At 52.8% G+C, this 17,137-nt stretch overlaps 1 protein-coding gene across 1 annotated transcript in view; it reads right to left on the bottom strand.

The window, feature by feature from the left end:
* The window catches only part of INPP5A (inositol polyphosphate-5-phosphatase A), a gene marked incomplete at both ends in the record, with an annotated part of 184,677 nt that overhangs the window by 129,626 nt on the left and 37,914 nt on the right, over positions 1 to 17,137 (bottom strand). The window contains one exon of the mRNA XM_080695419.1: positions 3,425 to 3,466. Within this exon, the coding sequence (XP_080551545.1) occupies positions 3,425 to 3,466 (42 nt within the window). The remainder of the gene's footprint in view (positions 1 to 3,424; positions 3,467 to 17,137) is intronic.

The following is a 17,137-nucleotide window of genomic DNA, read 5'->3' as shown; positions in this document are numbered from 1 at the left end:
CTGCCTTACACCAGACCTCCCTCATACCAGGCCTCCCTCACAGAAGGCACACCTGCATCACACCAGGTCTCCCTCACAGACATGCCTGTCTCACAACAGGCCTCCCTCATGGAGGCCACGCCACCCTCACACCAGGCCTCCCTCACAGACATACCTGGCTCACAGTAGGCCTCCTCCATACCAGGTCTCCCTCACAGAGGACATGCCTGCCTCACACCAGGCCTCCCTCACAGAGAACACACCTGCCTCACACCAGGCCTCCCTCAAAGAGAACACACCTGCCTCGCAGCAGGCCTCCCTCACACCAGGCCTCCCTCACAGAAGACACACCTGCCTCACACCAGGCCTCCCTCACACCAGACCTCCCTCACAGAAGGCATACCTGCCTCACACCAAGCCTCCCTCACACAAGGCCTCCCTCATGGAGGACACACCTCCCTCACAGCAGGCCTCCCTCACAGACATACCTGGCTCACAGCAGGCCTCCTCCATACCAGGTCTCCCTCACAGAGGACACACCAGCCTCACATGAGGCCACCCTCATAGAGGATCACCTCCCTCACACTAGGCCTCCCTCACACCAGGGCTCCCTCACAGATACGCCTGTCTCACACCAGGCCTCCCTCACATCAGGCCTCCCTAACAGAGGACACACCTGCCTCACACCAGGCCTCCCTCACACCAGACGTCCCTCACAGAAGACAGACCTACCCCACACCAGGCCTCCCTCACAGAGGACACGCCTGCTTCACACCAGGCCTCCCTCACACCAGGCCTCCCTCACAGAGGACACGCCTTCCTCACACCAGGCCTCCCTCACAGTGGGCACGGCTCCCTCACACCTGTCCTCCCTCACAAGGACACGCCTGCCTCAACCAGGCCTCCCTCATAGAGGACATGCCTGCCTCACACCAGGCCTCCCTCACAGAAACGCCTCCCTCACATCAGGCCTCCGTAACAGAGGACACACCTGCCTCATACCAGGCCTCCCTCACACCAGGCCGCCCTCACAGAGGACACGACTCTCTCACACCAGGCCTCCCTCACACAACACACCTGCCTCACACTAGGCCTCCCTCACCCCAAGCCTCCCTCACAGAGAACACACCTGTCTCACACCAGGCCTCCCTCACAGACGACACGCCTCCTTCACCCCAGGCCTCCATCACCCCAGGCCTACCTCACAGAGAACAAGCCTGCCTCACACCAGGCCTCCCTCATAGACACACCTGCCTCACACCAGGCCTCCCTCACATAGAACACTCCTTCCTCACACCAGGCCTCCCTCACATCAGCCCTCCATCACAGAAGTCACACCTGCCTCACACCAGAACTCCCTCAGAGGACATGCCTCCCTCACAGCAGGCCACCTTCACATCAGGTCTCCCTCACACCAGGCCTCCCTCACAGAGAATATACCTGCTTAACACCAGGCCTCCTTCACACTAGTCCTCCCTCACAGACACACCTGCCTCACAGAAGGCCTCCCAAACAACAAGCCTCCCTCACAGAGGACACGCCTACTCACACAAGGCCTCCCTCACAGGCACGCCTGCCTCATACCAGGCCTCCTTCACACCACGCCTCCCTCACAGACATGCTTACCTCACGCCAGGCCTCCCTCACAGAGGACACTTGTGCCTCACACCAGGCCTCCCTCACACCAGGCCTCCCTTCACAGAAGATACACCTGCCTAACACCAGGCCTCCCTCACACCAGGCCTCCCTCACACCAGGCCTCCCTTCACAGAAGATACACCTGCCTCACACCAGGCCTCCCTCACACCAGGCCTCCCTCACAGAGGACACGCCTGCCTCACACCAGGCCTCCCTCACACCAGCCCTCCATCACAGAAGTCACACCTGCCTCACACCAGGTCTCCCTCACACCAGGCCTCCCTCACAGAGGAAACACCTCCCTCACAGACACGCCTGCCTCATACCAGGCCTCCCTCACACCAGCCCTCCATTACAGAAGACACACCTGCTTCATACCAGACCTCCCTCACACCAGGTCTCCCTCACAGAGGACACGCCTACCTCACACCAGGCCTCCCTCAAAGAGAACACACCTGCCTCGCAAAAGGCCTCCCTCACACCAGGCCTCCCTCACAGAAGGCACACCTACCTCACACCAGGCCTCCCTCACAGACACGCCTGCCTCACACCAGGCCTCCCTCACACCAGGCCTCCCTCACAGAGAACACACCTGCCTCACACCAGGCCTCCCTCACAGAGAACACGCCTCCCTCACACCAGGTCTCCCTCACACAGGACACACCTGCCTCACACAAGGCCTCCCTCACACCAGGGCTCCCTGAATGATATGCCTGCCTCACATCAGGCCTCCCTCACACCACACCTACCTCACAGAAGACACACCTGCCTCACACCAGGCCTCCTTCACAGAAACACCTGCTTCACACCAGGCCTCCCTCACACCAGTCCTCCCTCACAGAAGACACACCTGCCTCACACCGCGCCTCCCAAACAGACACACCTGCCTCACACCAGGCCTCCCTCACAGACACGCCTGCCTCACACCAGGCCTCCCTCACACCAGGCCTCCCTCACAGAACACACGCCTCCCTCACACCAGGCCTCCCTCACAGAGGACACACCTGCCTCACACCAGGCCTCCCTCACAGACACACCTACCTCACACCAGACCTCCCTCACAGTGGACATGCCTGCCTCACACCAAACCTCCCTCACAGAAAACACACCTGCCTCACACCAGGCCTCCCTCACACCAGGCCTCCCTCAGAGACACACCTGCCTCACACCAGGCCTCCTCTCCTGTCCTCATAGGAGGCCCCCCAGGGTCCTCCTTCAAGAGCCACCAGCAGATGTGCATCGCCACCCTGGGTGTCTATTTTCACCCTCTGCCTCCCATAGGTGCCCAGGTCTCCACTCCGACTCTCCTGTCCCCTCGCAGGGCCAACTCAGGACCACTGGCTCTGGTGTTGATACCCATGTCCCCCCACTGAATACATGCTGAAGGGCCTCTGTCTGCCTCTTCAAAGTGATGCCCCTGTCCAAAACAAAACTGGCTGTGGCTCAGCACTGGGTAAGCATTTGCTCCAGGCTGACTGAGGGAGTGGGCTTCTCAGCCCAACAGTCCCTCTCAGTAGCCTTGGGGCCCGTCTGCTTCCTCCCAGACCCACTGCAGCCTTCCTGAGAAGTGACAGCCTCCACCCACCATGCCGTGGAGGCCAACTCAGGAGGCACAGTCCCCAGGCTAGGAGGGGGCCAAGATGTGGAAAGTGGCCCAGAGGAGGATGGACCTGGCTTGCCAGGGATAGGACGGTGCTGCTTCTGAGAACCGCTGAGGAGACGCGTCCTCCCCCAGGAATGCCTCCATGAGAAGAGACTCTCCACGGAAGCAGCTACTCTGAAAATGCACCCTCTCAGCAGGTCTTACCTGGTAGAACTCCCGGAGCCAGTTCTTCTGGAGGTTCTCCGGCTACAAATGAAGAAGAGAAAAGAAGAGATGGTCAGATCACAGAACTGCTCCAAACAGCCAGGAGCAGAAGCTTCGGTGTAAAAATGCAGGGCAGCCTGGTGGAGCCCTATCCACACGAGCCCGCCACAGCCAGCCTCACGGAGCCCTGTCCACAGAGTCCCACCCACAGAGAGCCTCATGAGACCCCTCGAGGACCCTGTCCACACCAGGCGCCGCCCACAGACAGCCTTTTGCCCCGCCTGTCCACAAGGGGCCTGACTCCCACAAGCCACAGGGGGGCCATGTCCACATGGGGCCTGACTCCCATGAGCTGCAGGGGGGCCCACCCACGCGGGACCTAACCCCTCACAGGGGCCCTGTCCACATAGGGCCTGACCCCCACAAGCCACAGGGGAGCCATGTCCACAAGGGTCCTGACTCCCATGAGCTGCAGGGGGGCCCATCCACACGGGGCCTGACTCTAATGAGCTGCAGGGGGGCCCATCCACACGGGACCTAACCCCTCACGGGGGCCCTGTCCACACGGGGCCTGACCCCACAAGCCACAAGGAGGCCATATCCACATGGGGCCTAACCCATCACGGGGGCCCTGTCACACGGAGGCTGACCCCCATGAGCCTCACAGGGGCCCTGTCCACACGGTGCCTAACCCCTCACAGGGGCCCTGTCCACATGGGGGCTGACCCCCACGAGCCTCACAGGGGCCCTGTCCACCTGGGGCCTAATCCTTCATGGGGGCCCTGCCCACACAGGGCCTGACCCCCACGAGCCTCGGGGGGGGGGCCTGTCCACATGGAGCCCTGCTGCCAAGAGGAAACCTGTCCCACACAGGGCCCAGCTCTGAGGCTGTCCCCGGGACCCCGTGGCCCCACCGCAGCCCAGTCAGCCCTGCATGTCCGTGTCACGCAAAGAGAGCTGCCCCCCCAACGGCGACAGGAGAGACACTGGCACAATTCCACACTCGGCCCTCCTGGGCCAGCGCTTCAGGGTCAACTAGCAAGGATGCACAGTGTGAAGCATCAGTCAGCACAGGCGCGTCTGAGCTCTGGCCAGGAGGGTGGTGGGAGCGGCTTTAGAGGCCAGTCACATGGTCAGACCCGCAGAAAGCATTCGGTAGGGATGCCGGCAGACACCGCACATGTGTGCCCGCACACCACGCAGCCACAGAAACCCCAGGCCCAGGAGGCTCCTGCTCAGAGCAGAGGAGCCAAGTCCTGGCCCTGAACATGCACCGCTTACAGAGAAACGGAGGAGCCGTAGCCTGGCTCCCTGCCCCACGGCCCGGCTGAGCTGAGCGGCTGCAGCCAAGGCCGGCACAGTTCAACCCAACCACGTGGAGAGGGCCAGAGATGGTGTGAGAGCACACGCTTACCCCATGGGCATTCGAGAGAACTCAGCCCCACGGGGAAGTGACCGTGTCCAGTGAGTGGAGTGTCCATGCTGCTGGAAAACACGTCCTAGAGTGCCCGGATGATGATGTGAGCAGGCTTCACATAGCTGGACGGCCTGCTCGAGAAGAGCTAAGGTGCTAAGTCACGTGCTCCATTATCACAGTAAAAAAGAAAGCCAAGGCCCTCCCTCCCAGGCCACTGGGCCCCGTCCTGCCTGCCTCGCCCCTGACAGGCGGAGCTCCGGGTGCAGAGCAGAGGCCCAGGCCCCCAGCACACCAGGCTCCAGCTGCCTTTGCCTGTGCTATGATCTTTTGTTGGGGGAGTTGGGAATCAAGTTCATGGCCTCATGGCGTGCGCGTGGGAGGCAAGCACTCGACCAAATATACATAAGTACTTGGGAGGGGGAGGCAGGGTCTCTCTAAGTTACCCAGGCTGGCCTTGAACTCACAATACCCCACCATAGCCTCTCGAGTGGTTGGGACACTGTGCCTGGCTGCCACCTCGCATTTCTGTGTCTTGGGAATAAAGATGAAACTTCCAATAAATTATGGAGGGCCCCAGGGGCCGCCTCCTCCAGACCTCCTCCTCCCCCACGGGAGGTCCTCCAGACTCAGCACCAGAAGACACCCTGACAGCTGAGCGGGGACAAGGCAAAGCACAGATCTCAGCGCTTGATCCTCTGCTGGCCGCGCCCAGGGCCCTCCTCGGCCTATCATGCAGGGCCTTCAAGCCCAGGAGGACAGGTCTCGTGAAGAGAGTATGGGTTCCCTGTGTGGCATGGGAGCTGATGCAGAATCCCTACCACATGGGCACAGGCGCTGCTCAGCTCGGCTCGGAGGCCAGTCTCTCCAAATGGAAACCCCAGCATTCCTTCTGGGCCCTGCAGCCAAATGCCCGGCAGGCCAGGCGTGCACTCGCCCCGGCAGGCACAGCTGCGGCCCATATGCTCTCACCTGCACCCTCAGTGTGACGAGACACAGACTTGCAGCCTCCACGGGGACCACATTCCTCACAGAGCGCGCACTCCTCGGTCCTCCAGACCCAAGTGCAGTCTTCAACACACACCCAGCTCGTGCACACAGGCACGCCCAGCTCCCCCAGTGGGCACCTGGGTCCTCACACCCTGCCACCCCGCCACCACCAGTGTCCATGACCTTCTAACCATCTGGAGGGCAGGGTCAACACCACCCAGCTCAGCTCTGCTGCCAGAGGCCCACGTGGGCCAGAATTTCCCTGGGCTCCAGCTCCTGCCACACAGTCCAGCCACTAGCAAGCCCCACGTCCACCCCACTGCTGTAAGCGCACAGCTCCTGCCCCACCCGGGAAACAGGGCAAAGCCAGGCAGCTGCGAGACTGTGAGCCGGACAGCCTGCTAAAGCGCTTTGGACAGACAGTCATGCCTGTTGCTGCTTATAAGAGGGAGCCAGGCAGGGCTCTAAGCAGCAGGGCATGGTGGAGAAAATTTGTATTTCCAGTACTTGGGACAGGAGGATCCAGGTTCAAGGACAGCCTCCATTACTACTTAGTAGGACCCTGCAGAACTTAGTGAGACCCTGTTTCAAAATAAAGAATAAAAAGTAGGGCTGGGGGAAAAAATCAGCGCTTTTCATAGCCAGAAAACAGCATCAACAGAGAAATAAAAAATGTAAACACAAGGGACAGAGAAAAAAAGACTAGGAAAACAACCAGAGACCAGAAATCAAGCCTGCAATGCGGCGGCACCATCTTCCCTCACAGCACCAGGCTCCAGAGAGGAAAGGTAAACGAGGAGCTGAAGTGAGCAGCTGCGGATCATTCGGGTATAATTCAGCAGTTCTTTCAGCACAAAGAACGCCTAAAACTCCTAGTGGTCAAGCTCATCATGCCTTCCAAGGACTCAGAACAGAGCTCAAAACCAGAAAAGAAATACGCCAGCCTCATAGCCGACAGCGTGGCAGCAGGGCCTGGCAGCGGCGCCATATTGCCAGCAGCGCCAGCCTCATGGCCGAGGGCGTGTCAGTGGCGCCATATAGCCAGCAGCTACAAGGAGTTCACCACACCCCTCCACAGCTCCAGATCTGCGCGCACAATAACCGTGAGTGAAATTGCGGCCCCTAAAGGAGAAATCCCTGTACTGCATGCCCAGGGACTCTGATAATCTCCCTGGGTCTGAGATTTTGCAGTCCAACCCAGTGAAGAAGTAACAGTGGCAGAGATACCACACCCTAGCCGCAGCTCCCTGTGGGAAAACACCCAGCCCGGCACCCCCACAGTCTCACGCAGCCTCAATTAACTTCCTGGGTATGAGACTTTGAGATACAACCCGGTAAAGGAGTAGTGGCGGCTGAGATTACAACAGACTCAGATACAGAGCACCCTAAGTGAAGTCGTAGTGACCCAGGGAAGGCACAAAATTCTGAAATCATGGGAAAGAGGAACAATAGAGCAATGAATGCCCACAACCCCATATTATCAGAACCTGATAACACAGAAATTCAGAGATCTCCAGAAGATCAAATCAGGAATATAACTGTAGAAATAATAGAGGACTTTCTAAAAGAATTCAGAGAGAGTCAAAAAGAGATAAAGGATGCAATCATTGAAGTAAAGGCCTCAATTCAAAGTATAAACAACAGATTAGACAACATGGAGAATAGAATCTCACTCCTAGAAGATGATCACTTGAAAAACGAACGCATAATTTATAACTTAGAAAAAAAAAATCCGACAGCAGGAATCTGACATTGACGAAATATGGGCCCATTTTAAGAGAGCTAATCTAAGAATAATTGGAATAGAGGAGGGAAAAGAAGGTGAAACCAAAGGGATCAATAATCTCTTCAATGAAATAATAGCAGAAAATTTTCCAAACATAGAGCAAGAGGTCGATACACAGATCCAGGAAACTTACAGAACTCCCTTTAGACAGGATCGGAGAAGAGGATCCCCACACCACATAATTGTCAAAATGACCAATGTGGAAGCCAAGCAGAGAATCTTAAAGGCAACAAAAACAAAGGGCCAAGTGACATTCAGAGGCAAACCAATTAGAATCACTCCAGACTTCCCAAACCAAGTCATGAGAGCCAGAAGGGCTTGGAGTAACATATTCCAAACTCTGAAAGAAAACAACTTCCAGCCAAAAAATTTCCTACCCAGCAAAACTTTCTATCAAATTAGATGGGGAAATAAGAAGCTTCCATGACAAACAGAAACTGAAGGAATTTATGTCTTCAAAACCAGTGCTAGAGAAAATACTCAAAGAGATTAACTACAAAGAAGAAATAGGTAACACACATCAGAACTAGAGAAACAAGATTTTCCATCCAGCAGACAACTAAGCAAAGAATATATTCATGTGTTTATAGGTTAAAATCTTTGGAGATTCATTATTTATTTCAGTCTTTTACCTATTTCTAAATTGTATTTCTAAATTGTATTGTTTGCTTTTATTGTTGCTAATTTTTAAGATTTCTATTTGGAATATTAATATACCTTCAGATATAGCCTTTGGAAATATTTTATCCCATTCTATCAGTAACTTTTAACTCGTTTTACATTGTACAATTTTTTTATTTTTTAGAAAGTTTGTTTATTCTTTTGTTGCCTGTGCCTTTGAAATCATATCCAAGAAATCACTGCCAATTTCAATGTTGTGAAGTGTTATGACCCAGGTTTTCTTCTAAAAGTTTATAGTCTTAAGATTTACATTTAGGTCTTTTATCTAGTTTGAGTTAATATTTGTATATGGTGTTAGGTAAGGGTCCAATCTTATTATTTTTCATGTAATTATTATCTTTTAACTATTTAGTTCAGATTACAATTTCCTTCACCAAATGTTCTTGGAAACTTTGTCAAAAATAACTTGACCATATATGGAAGAATTTATCTAGGCTTTTTATTTTACTCCACTGGTTTATATATCTGCCTTTATAGCAGTACTACACTATTTCAATTATTGTAGCTCTATAAGGTTTGAAATCAGAAAATGTACATCTACTAGCTTTATTCTTTTATGAGAGTGTTTTGGGTATTTAGAGTTCATATTTCTTGTTAGGATAGACTTTTTCTGGAAAAAAAAATAAATGTATGATAGTTTTACCTTAAAAAAAAATATCCCCTGGTGAGAAAGAAAGAAAAAAGAAATACCGAAATGTTATCTCTAAGTGATCAAAAGTTTGATATCAGACAGATGAATCTGTTATGTGAGATTATCATTGTTAATTTTGGATAAATTGCTATAATATTAGATGTCAACCACTAAGCCAAGCATGGGAAGGAGGGATGGGGAGGGAATGGGGTGGGGATTGGGTAGGGGCTAACTGGGTGATGTGTGCATGTATGTCTACACAAGTTTTTATCCCATTATGATGTATGAATACAGTGCACCAATTAAAAAAAATTTTTTTTAGAGTAGGGCTGGGGGTATAGCTCAGAGGTAAAATGTCCCTGGGTTCAGTCCCCAGTACAGCAAAAATAAAATAAAAGCTTTAAGAAGCCTTCTTATCTGTAGAAGAATTGTAGAGATATCTTATCTCTTGCTAAGCACTTATCTCAGATTCAGAAGTGCCTTGTTTCAATACAGTACTGCTTAACCCTTGAAGGTGAGGTTGGCAGGCAGTCAGGTAACACCCTCTCACCAGAGCCCTGAACACACACACACACAGGATTCTTTCACGTTGGTGGGATTTAAGGGTGATTATATTTCTCCATAATGCTTAATTCTTTCAAGTAACAAAAGAAAAAAAAAAGACCTTCATAAAATAATTCCAGTTTAGTGGGAAACATGTAAGAGTTGAGACTGAGTGTTTAGGCAGCCTCGGAACTACTTCATGAGGCCCTCGCAACTCAGTGAGACCCTGCTCCAAAGTAAAAAATAAAATAGGGCCGGGGGTAGATTGAAGCCCCTGGGTCCAGTCCCCAGTCACACACACACACACACACACACACACACACACACACACACACACACACACAGAGGAAGCTAGGGAAATGGGAAACGTCTCAGAACCCAGGCCACCGCAGCAACGCAATGCACAGCAGAGGAGGAGCAAGGGTTCTTCCTCAGGACCAGGAGCGAGGTGGGAGGGAGGTGTCTGTCTAGCACCACCAGGGCTCGAGCAGGGGAGAAAGGAGGGGCATCCAAATAAGGAGAGTGAATCATCTCTGTGTGAGGCGACAGGACTGTAGGTGTGCAAACCCTAAAACACACAGACCTAACAAGCACACATGTGCACACTAGACCTAACAATCTAACAGTGGGCATAAACTCGCCCACAGCACCAGCAGTGTTTCAGTGCAGTGACGACAATCCAGAGAAAAATTCTACTTACATCAGCCACACAAAGAGTGGCACTCAGGGGCCAGGTGTGGTGGCACACGCTTGTATTCCCAGAATTTAGGAGGCCGAGACAGGAGGATTCTGGTTCGCGGCCAGCCTCAGCTACTTAGTGAGGCCCTCTGCAAAAAAAGAAGAATAGAAATCGGGCTGGGGTGTAGCACAGAGGTAGAATGTCCCTGGGTTTCATCCGTAGCACCACAAAAAGAAACAAAAAAATAAGAAAGAGTAGGTACTCAGGAATAAACTTAACCAAGAAGGCAAAAGACTCACACTGAAAGCTACAACATGCTATTAAAAGAAATTAAATCAGACACCAGTAATGGAAAGACATCCCGTGCTCACAGAGCAGAGGTCTATAGTCCGCTCAGTTTGCATCAAAATTCAACGACTGTTTTTTCAGAAGTAGAAAAATCCTTGCTAATATTCATAGGGCCTCAATATGTAATCCTGAAAAAGAAAAACAAATGGAGCCTCACACTTCCTGGGGTCAAGTGTTTGTCACCCGCAATGCTCAGCCGCAGCGCTGGCATAGTGACAGACAAGGCTCAGTCAGACCTTCCCGCACGAGGTGGTGCCCACAGCCAGCACCCCGCCTGGCGAGCCCACCCTGGGGCTGGTTTATTCTCACTGTTGCATTTTATTCTTTTTATTTAAAATATAAGGTAGGAGGATAAATCTCCAAGCCCAGCAGTTAAGAACGGGAGGTCCCCTACACTCAGCACAACTGAGACAGAAAACCTGGGTCCACACTGCACCACAGAGTCTTGCAGCCGTACAACACGCCTCCAGGACAACACCCTGGAATGCACTGCGACTGAGGAGCCGTGCGATAGCCCCGGCATCAAGAGGCGCCAACCTGAGGCGCCCGTCCCTAGCTCTCCTGACATTCCCACGGTGGAAAGCACCCGTCCCCAGCTCTCCTGATATTCCCACAGTGGACGGCAAATGTACTTTCTTGAAAGTCACAAATGAAATTACAGCCTGACCTCCTCGCACGCACCTCAGATCTTCTCCCACTGAACCTGAGGACCTTAACAACACACACAATGGCTGAGAAGGTTCCATATTAATGACACACACCAAACCCCAGATCCCAGAAGCTCAGAGAACGGCGTACAGGATAAATAGGAGAACATCCACAGCCAGGTGTAATGTCCTATTCAAACTACAGGAAACCAATCCTGGGACGGTCTTGAAAGAAGAAAGAAAAAAGTCCATCTTAGCTCTAGAGAAAAAAAATGGCAAGAATTAGAGTGAACTTCTAAACAGAAGCCATCAATCAAGAGTGAAGTAGTTCAGGTGGTAATATTAAAAAAAAAAAAACGACCTATATATACAAAACGTATCCCTCAAAACTGAAAGAGAGCCGGGCGTGGTGGCGCACACTTGTAATCCCTGTGCTTGGGAGGCTGAAACAGGAGGATCGCACAGGTTCAAAGCCAGCCTCAGTTATTTAGTGAGGCTCTCAGCAACTTAGTGAGACCCTGTTTCCATATAAAGTATAAAATAGGTCTGGGAGTATAGCCAGAGGTAGAAAGCCCCTGGGTTCCACCCCCAGTACCACCAAAAAATAAATAAATAAATAAATAAATAAATAAATAAATAAAACCGAAAGAGAAATAAAAACTTTATCACACAAATATGCAGACCCATCCTGGAAGCAATGTTTAGAAAGATATTCAGGGAGAATAAGCAGGAAAGAAAGAGCCGCCACTCTGGACCGACATAAACAAAGGAACGTGTGGGGCTAGGACAAAGGAGTGGTTAAACTGTTGAGGGAGACTTCAAACTGACTTCAGCCGAGAGCCTCCAGGACCCAGCATGAGCTGGGAGCTGCCAGGAACCGCTCTGTGAGCAGACTCCTGCACGCAGCGGGCACCAGCTGGCATGCGCAGTGCGCTGCACACACACACTCAAAGGCCGCCCCAGTGGACCTGGGTTGACCGGACAGAGCTGTCCTGCGCAGGCCTGACCTCATCCAACAGTCAATTCAGAGGCGAGACCAGGAGACGAGAGCAGGCCCTGCCGCAGCAAGCAGCCGGCAATCCGCAGCCAAAGCAGTGGCAGATGCCAACCACCAAGGCATCCGAGAGCAGCTCTGGCCCCACCCGGCCTCCCTGCTAACAAGCAGCCACAGACCCAGGCAGAGCCCAGCCAGGTGAGGCTGCCCCAGGCAGAGCCAGGGGGACAGAGCTGACTCCAAGCCAAAGAAACGCCAGACAGCAAATGGGCTCACACAGCACAGAAAACTAATGCATGGGAGGTGGTGTAAGCGTATGCATGTGCCTGATAAAACAGAAAACCAACACATGCTTGGTCGTGTAAGTGCATATGTGTGCCTGAAAAAATAAGACCGCTAATACATGATGGGTAGTGTAAGTACACACGTGCCTGATAAAATAGGCAGAGTACTAACATGCTAGATCATGTACGCACACACGTGTGCCTGATAAAATAAGAAGGCTCAATGTGTAAGTGCGCACGTGTACCTGATGACACAGAGAATGCTAATACATGCTGGGGAGCACATGCACACACGTGTGCCTGATAGCACAGAGAACTCTATGTGCTTCCTAGTGTAAGCACACACTTGTGCCTGATAAAACAGGTGAGGACACTAATACATATGTGCCTTATAGTGTGAGCATGTGTGCCTGATAACATAAGTGTGAATGCTAATACGTGCTTCATGGTGCAAGCACATGTGTGTGTAACATGGGGAGAACACTAACACATGCTCGATACCATAAGTACACATGTGTGCATGATGCTAGAAATGGAATTTGAGGGAAGCTGTAAATAAAAACTCATGAAATCAAAAGCAACTCAGCCAGGGAATTCCCCTCCGGCACAGAGGGGTGCAGGCACGCGGGGCGGGCAGTCCACTCAGCCTTTTACTCCCCAACACGGAGGCCACAGAGGCATTGCCCATTGGCTGGACTGTGGCTTTTCCAATCTAATTGGGTTGGCTAGTTTTCACTGAGCAGATTTTACCAACAGGACCAGTACATCCAGGAGTGGGCCATACCGGGTGCACAAAGGCGCAAATGGAAGCCTGCCAGTGTCTCCGGGACCCTGTAACTTCAGCAGGAAAGGTTTCTTTCCTTTCTTACGGCGATGCACAGCAGAGTACTGCGGTGGCTTGGGCTTGGACTGTCCCCACAAGGCTCATCCCTGTGTTGAGAGCCCGTCCCCGGCAAGGCTCAGGTCCTGAGGGGCGCGGCCTTGGGGACTGCACACGTCCCTGGCTGCTTCCTCTGTCTGTCCGTCTCTGTCTCTCTTTTCCAGATGCCATGACATGAACGTGGAATCCCTCTGCCGTGTCCTGGCACTGAGGCTTCTCCCTGGAGCCGGCCAACTCTGAAATGAGGCCCCAGAACCGTAAGTCCAAATAAACCTTTGTGCTTGTCAGGGATTCTGCTCACAGCAACGAAAGGCTAATACGAACACTAAATATGTGCACAGTGTAAGCACAGGCATGCCTGGGAAACAGGGAGGGTGTAACATGCGCTTGACGGCGAAAGTGCATGTGTGTGACACGGAGTGGGGAGAACACGGATACATCCTTGATAGCGTGAGTGCACATGTGTGCATGATAAAACAGGGGAGAGCCATATCTATCCCTGGTAGTGTAAGCATGCTTGTGTGTGATAACACAAGGCAGATATTTTAAGCATTTTCATCCCAACTGGATTTTGTTTCGGGGTACGTCTACGGTGAAGGTCTACTTTAAAGCTCGATGCCTATTGGCCAGGCTCTCCGGGAGTGCGCAGCTCATGAGTGGCGCTGTACCTACACCACTGCTGGCCACCGATCCGCCTCGCCCTCTCAGCCGGGCTTCTCAAATATTTGCCTCCACGTTTCCTTAATGCCGCTCTGCTCTTCATGCGGATTCTCAGTCAAGGACCCCCTTGCATTTGTATCTGTCCTTCCTAGGGTCCTTCAGTCAGGGCTCAGCTCTGTGCTCTAATTTTTTGCATCAATTTTTTTCTTCCAGATCTTATTTCATGGCAACAACTCTGAATGCTGTGTAGTCACTGGGGAATTATGGCACACCATACAGCTCTCCGTCATCCTAAAGCTAGCCCCTTCTTTTCAGGTAAATACCGGGCACTTGAACAAGGCTCGAATGCCCAGCATTTGGAGCTATGTAACCCTGCACCTATGAGAAAGAGCAAGAGCAAAGAGAGACTCTGGAGCCAGGACCGTGGGAGGGACCGCCCGGCCACCTGCGGCGGCAACACTCTGGAGACTTGGAGGGCCAGTGGCGGGGCTGGAGCAGGCAACGAGAATTCAAGAGAAAGAGCAGTTAAAAACTATACCAGCCGGGCGTGGTGGCGCACGCTCGTAATCCCCGCGCTTGGGAGGCGGAGACAGGAGGATCGCGCAGGTTCGAAGCCAGCCGCGCGCTGGCTTAGGAGACCCTGTTTCCAAAATGAAAATGTAAAAATAGGTCTGGGAGTGTAGCCCCGAGGTAGAAGGGCTTCCAGGAACCCCAGTACCACCAAAAAAAGAAAAAAAAAAAAAAAAAAAAACGATACCAGAATGACGACCACCACACCTACAACAGAAGCCGGTCAGAAAAGGTGTCGGAAAAGAAAACCCCATTCACAAGGCAAGACGGAAAGAGACAAAGGGAGGGAAAAATTATTTTCTTGTGGAAATGACGTAGAAGATAAACATGAAGGCACTCCTGAAGGAGGAAACGCAGCTGAGCCAGGGGAGAGCCCGCTGACCTCAGGGGAGCCCTCCCGGCTGCAGGAAGGAGCGCGTCGCCACCCGCCCAGACCGATGCCAAAGTTCAGGTGGAAAGGTAAACTCTGACTCAAACGCCAGTGCAGCTTGAAGAGCAAGTCTCGCGACCATTAGTAATTCCACTGCTTTTGCAATGGCAAAACCAAAAGACAAGTATCAGAATTGTCGAAAACATTTGCAATATATATGATGGTCTTTCTGATATGTCAAGAAATCTCAAAAATCAAAGAGAAAATAAAAATAACAGTAAAAGGGGCAAAGACCCATCAAAGGCGTCACAGAGAACCTGGGAGCCACACAACACGGTGGGGAGGTGCCCCACTCAGGGTCCCTGCGGACGCCTGCTTCCCGGAAGCAGCCAGCCTCCTCCACTGCTGAGTGCCAAGACCAGGCTCCGCCGGGGGTGTTCCTGCCCAATCACCTCCCTGGAAACTAGCTGCAAAGCAACACAACCCCCAGAATGGTCCAGACAGAGGGTACCTACACAACATGTGGCCATCAGACAGGAGAATGGAGGCAGGCTAAAAGACTGAAGAATTGTGATCTCCACACACACCATGTGACTTGAGTACGTCCTGGAAGAAAGGCGGACACTGTGGTCAGGGAGATGAGCAGCTGAGGAGCCGGTGCCTCTGCCCCTCCAAGGCCCTGCCTCAGGGAGCGCAGCGCCGCCCCGGGTGGGAAGGAACCACAGCCTGTGAGCAGCCAGGTGCCTGGTTGCCTTGCAGAGTCAGGTGTCGTCTGTCAGGTAAGTCTGGCTCCTATGCAGCAGGTAAGCACCGGGTCCTACCCGGGAAAAGGACAAGGAGTGTCCAAGGCCAGCGGGAGCCTGTGCAGACCTGGGCACAAGCCACCAGGGCCTCCCTCAGCTCGAAGTGGGTGTACACCAGCTGCGTATACCACATCCTACACACCAAGAAGCAGCCGCAATGACAACTGGGCCACAAACTCATCTTTTCTTAAAGACTTCCTCAAAACTTCCAAACACAAGCCATTTATCAATAAACAAGCACCACAGGCTCTTGAACCCTGCGGACTCCACGCGGCTGGGGCCTCCCGGGGACACGCGGTGGGTGCGGCGACCTGGGCAGGGCTGCTGGATCCCTCAGGAAATCCTGCCCCAAGACACACTTATCCCTGCGGAAACCGGTTTCCTCCTCTGAAGAACATGATCTTGTCTGTGGGATCATGAATGCACCGAAGCTAAAAATAGTTGTGGAAAAGGAAGTGCCGATCGGACCTCCCCCGGGTGAAGCCCGGGCTGGCTGGGTCCCCGCTGCCGCCCAGGAACCACAGCGCGGGCTGGAGCGCCTTGGCGAGGAATAGCCCGAGGGGGAGAGGGGCCAGCTTCTGCCTGCCGCAGGCCCTCCAACTGGGTCTGCAAGCCTGACGGTCAGAGGAGCTGGACAGAAAATGTAGGTGGCAAGGGGGGCTGGTGCCTCCTCGGAGGCGCCCAGAAATGTCCTCTGTACATCCAACATGAGACGGCACCAGCCAAGCCTCGAAAAGTAGTGCTCCGGAAGACGCATCCCCTAGGAAGAAAGGCTGGCTAAATTTCACAAGATAAATCTCTTCTCCTAAGAAATGCGCGCCGGAATATACTTCAATGACACCTTGGCCTCCGAGAAGCTCAAATTCTAGAAATAAAGCCATGTTAACTTTAAAACAGCATATATAAAAATGAAGTTATCCACCTTTGGGGCACAGTACAAACCAGCCACCCAACCAAGGCTGAGACCAGGTGCTAGCCCCTTTCTTCCTTCCCTTTTTTTTTTTTTTTGTGGTACTGAGGATTGGGCGGCGGGTCATTCTACCTCCGAGCTACACCCCCAGCCCTATTTTGTTTGGAAACAGGGTCTCGCTAAATTGCTGAAATCGCTAAATGCCTGTAATCCCCAAGTACTGGAATTACAGGCATGTGTCACCAAGTCCCACTGTGTGTGTGTGGTACTGGGGACTGAACTCAAGGGCATTCTACCTCCAAGCTACACCCACAGACCTATTTCACTTTTTTTTTTAATTCGGAATAGGGTCTTGGTAGGTGGCGGAGGTTGTCCTCAAACCTGTGATCCTTCTGTCTCAGCCTCCCAACTCCTGGGATCACCAGTGTGTGCCGCCACGCCCAACAAGGAAGCCCCTTCCTTGACATAATCCTCCCTAGCTGGATTCCAGCACCAAATGCAAACAACTGAGGGCGGAAGGCTG

The sequence above is a fragment of the Muscardinus avellanarius genome, assembly GCF_963383645.1.
Source record: "Muscardinus avellanarius genome assembly, chromosome: 4".
Classification (NCBI taxonomy): domain Eukaryota; kingdom Metazoa; phylum Chordata; class Mammalia; order Rodentia; family Gliridae; genus Muscardinus; species Muscardinus avellanarius.
This window is presented reverse-complemented; position numbering and strand designations above follow the sequence as displayed.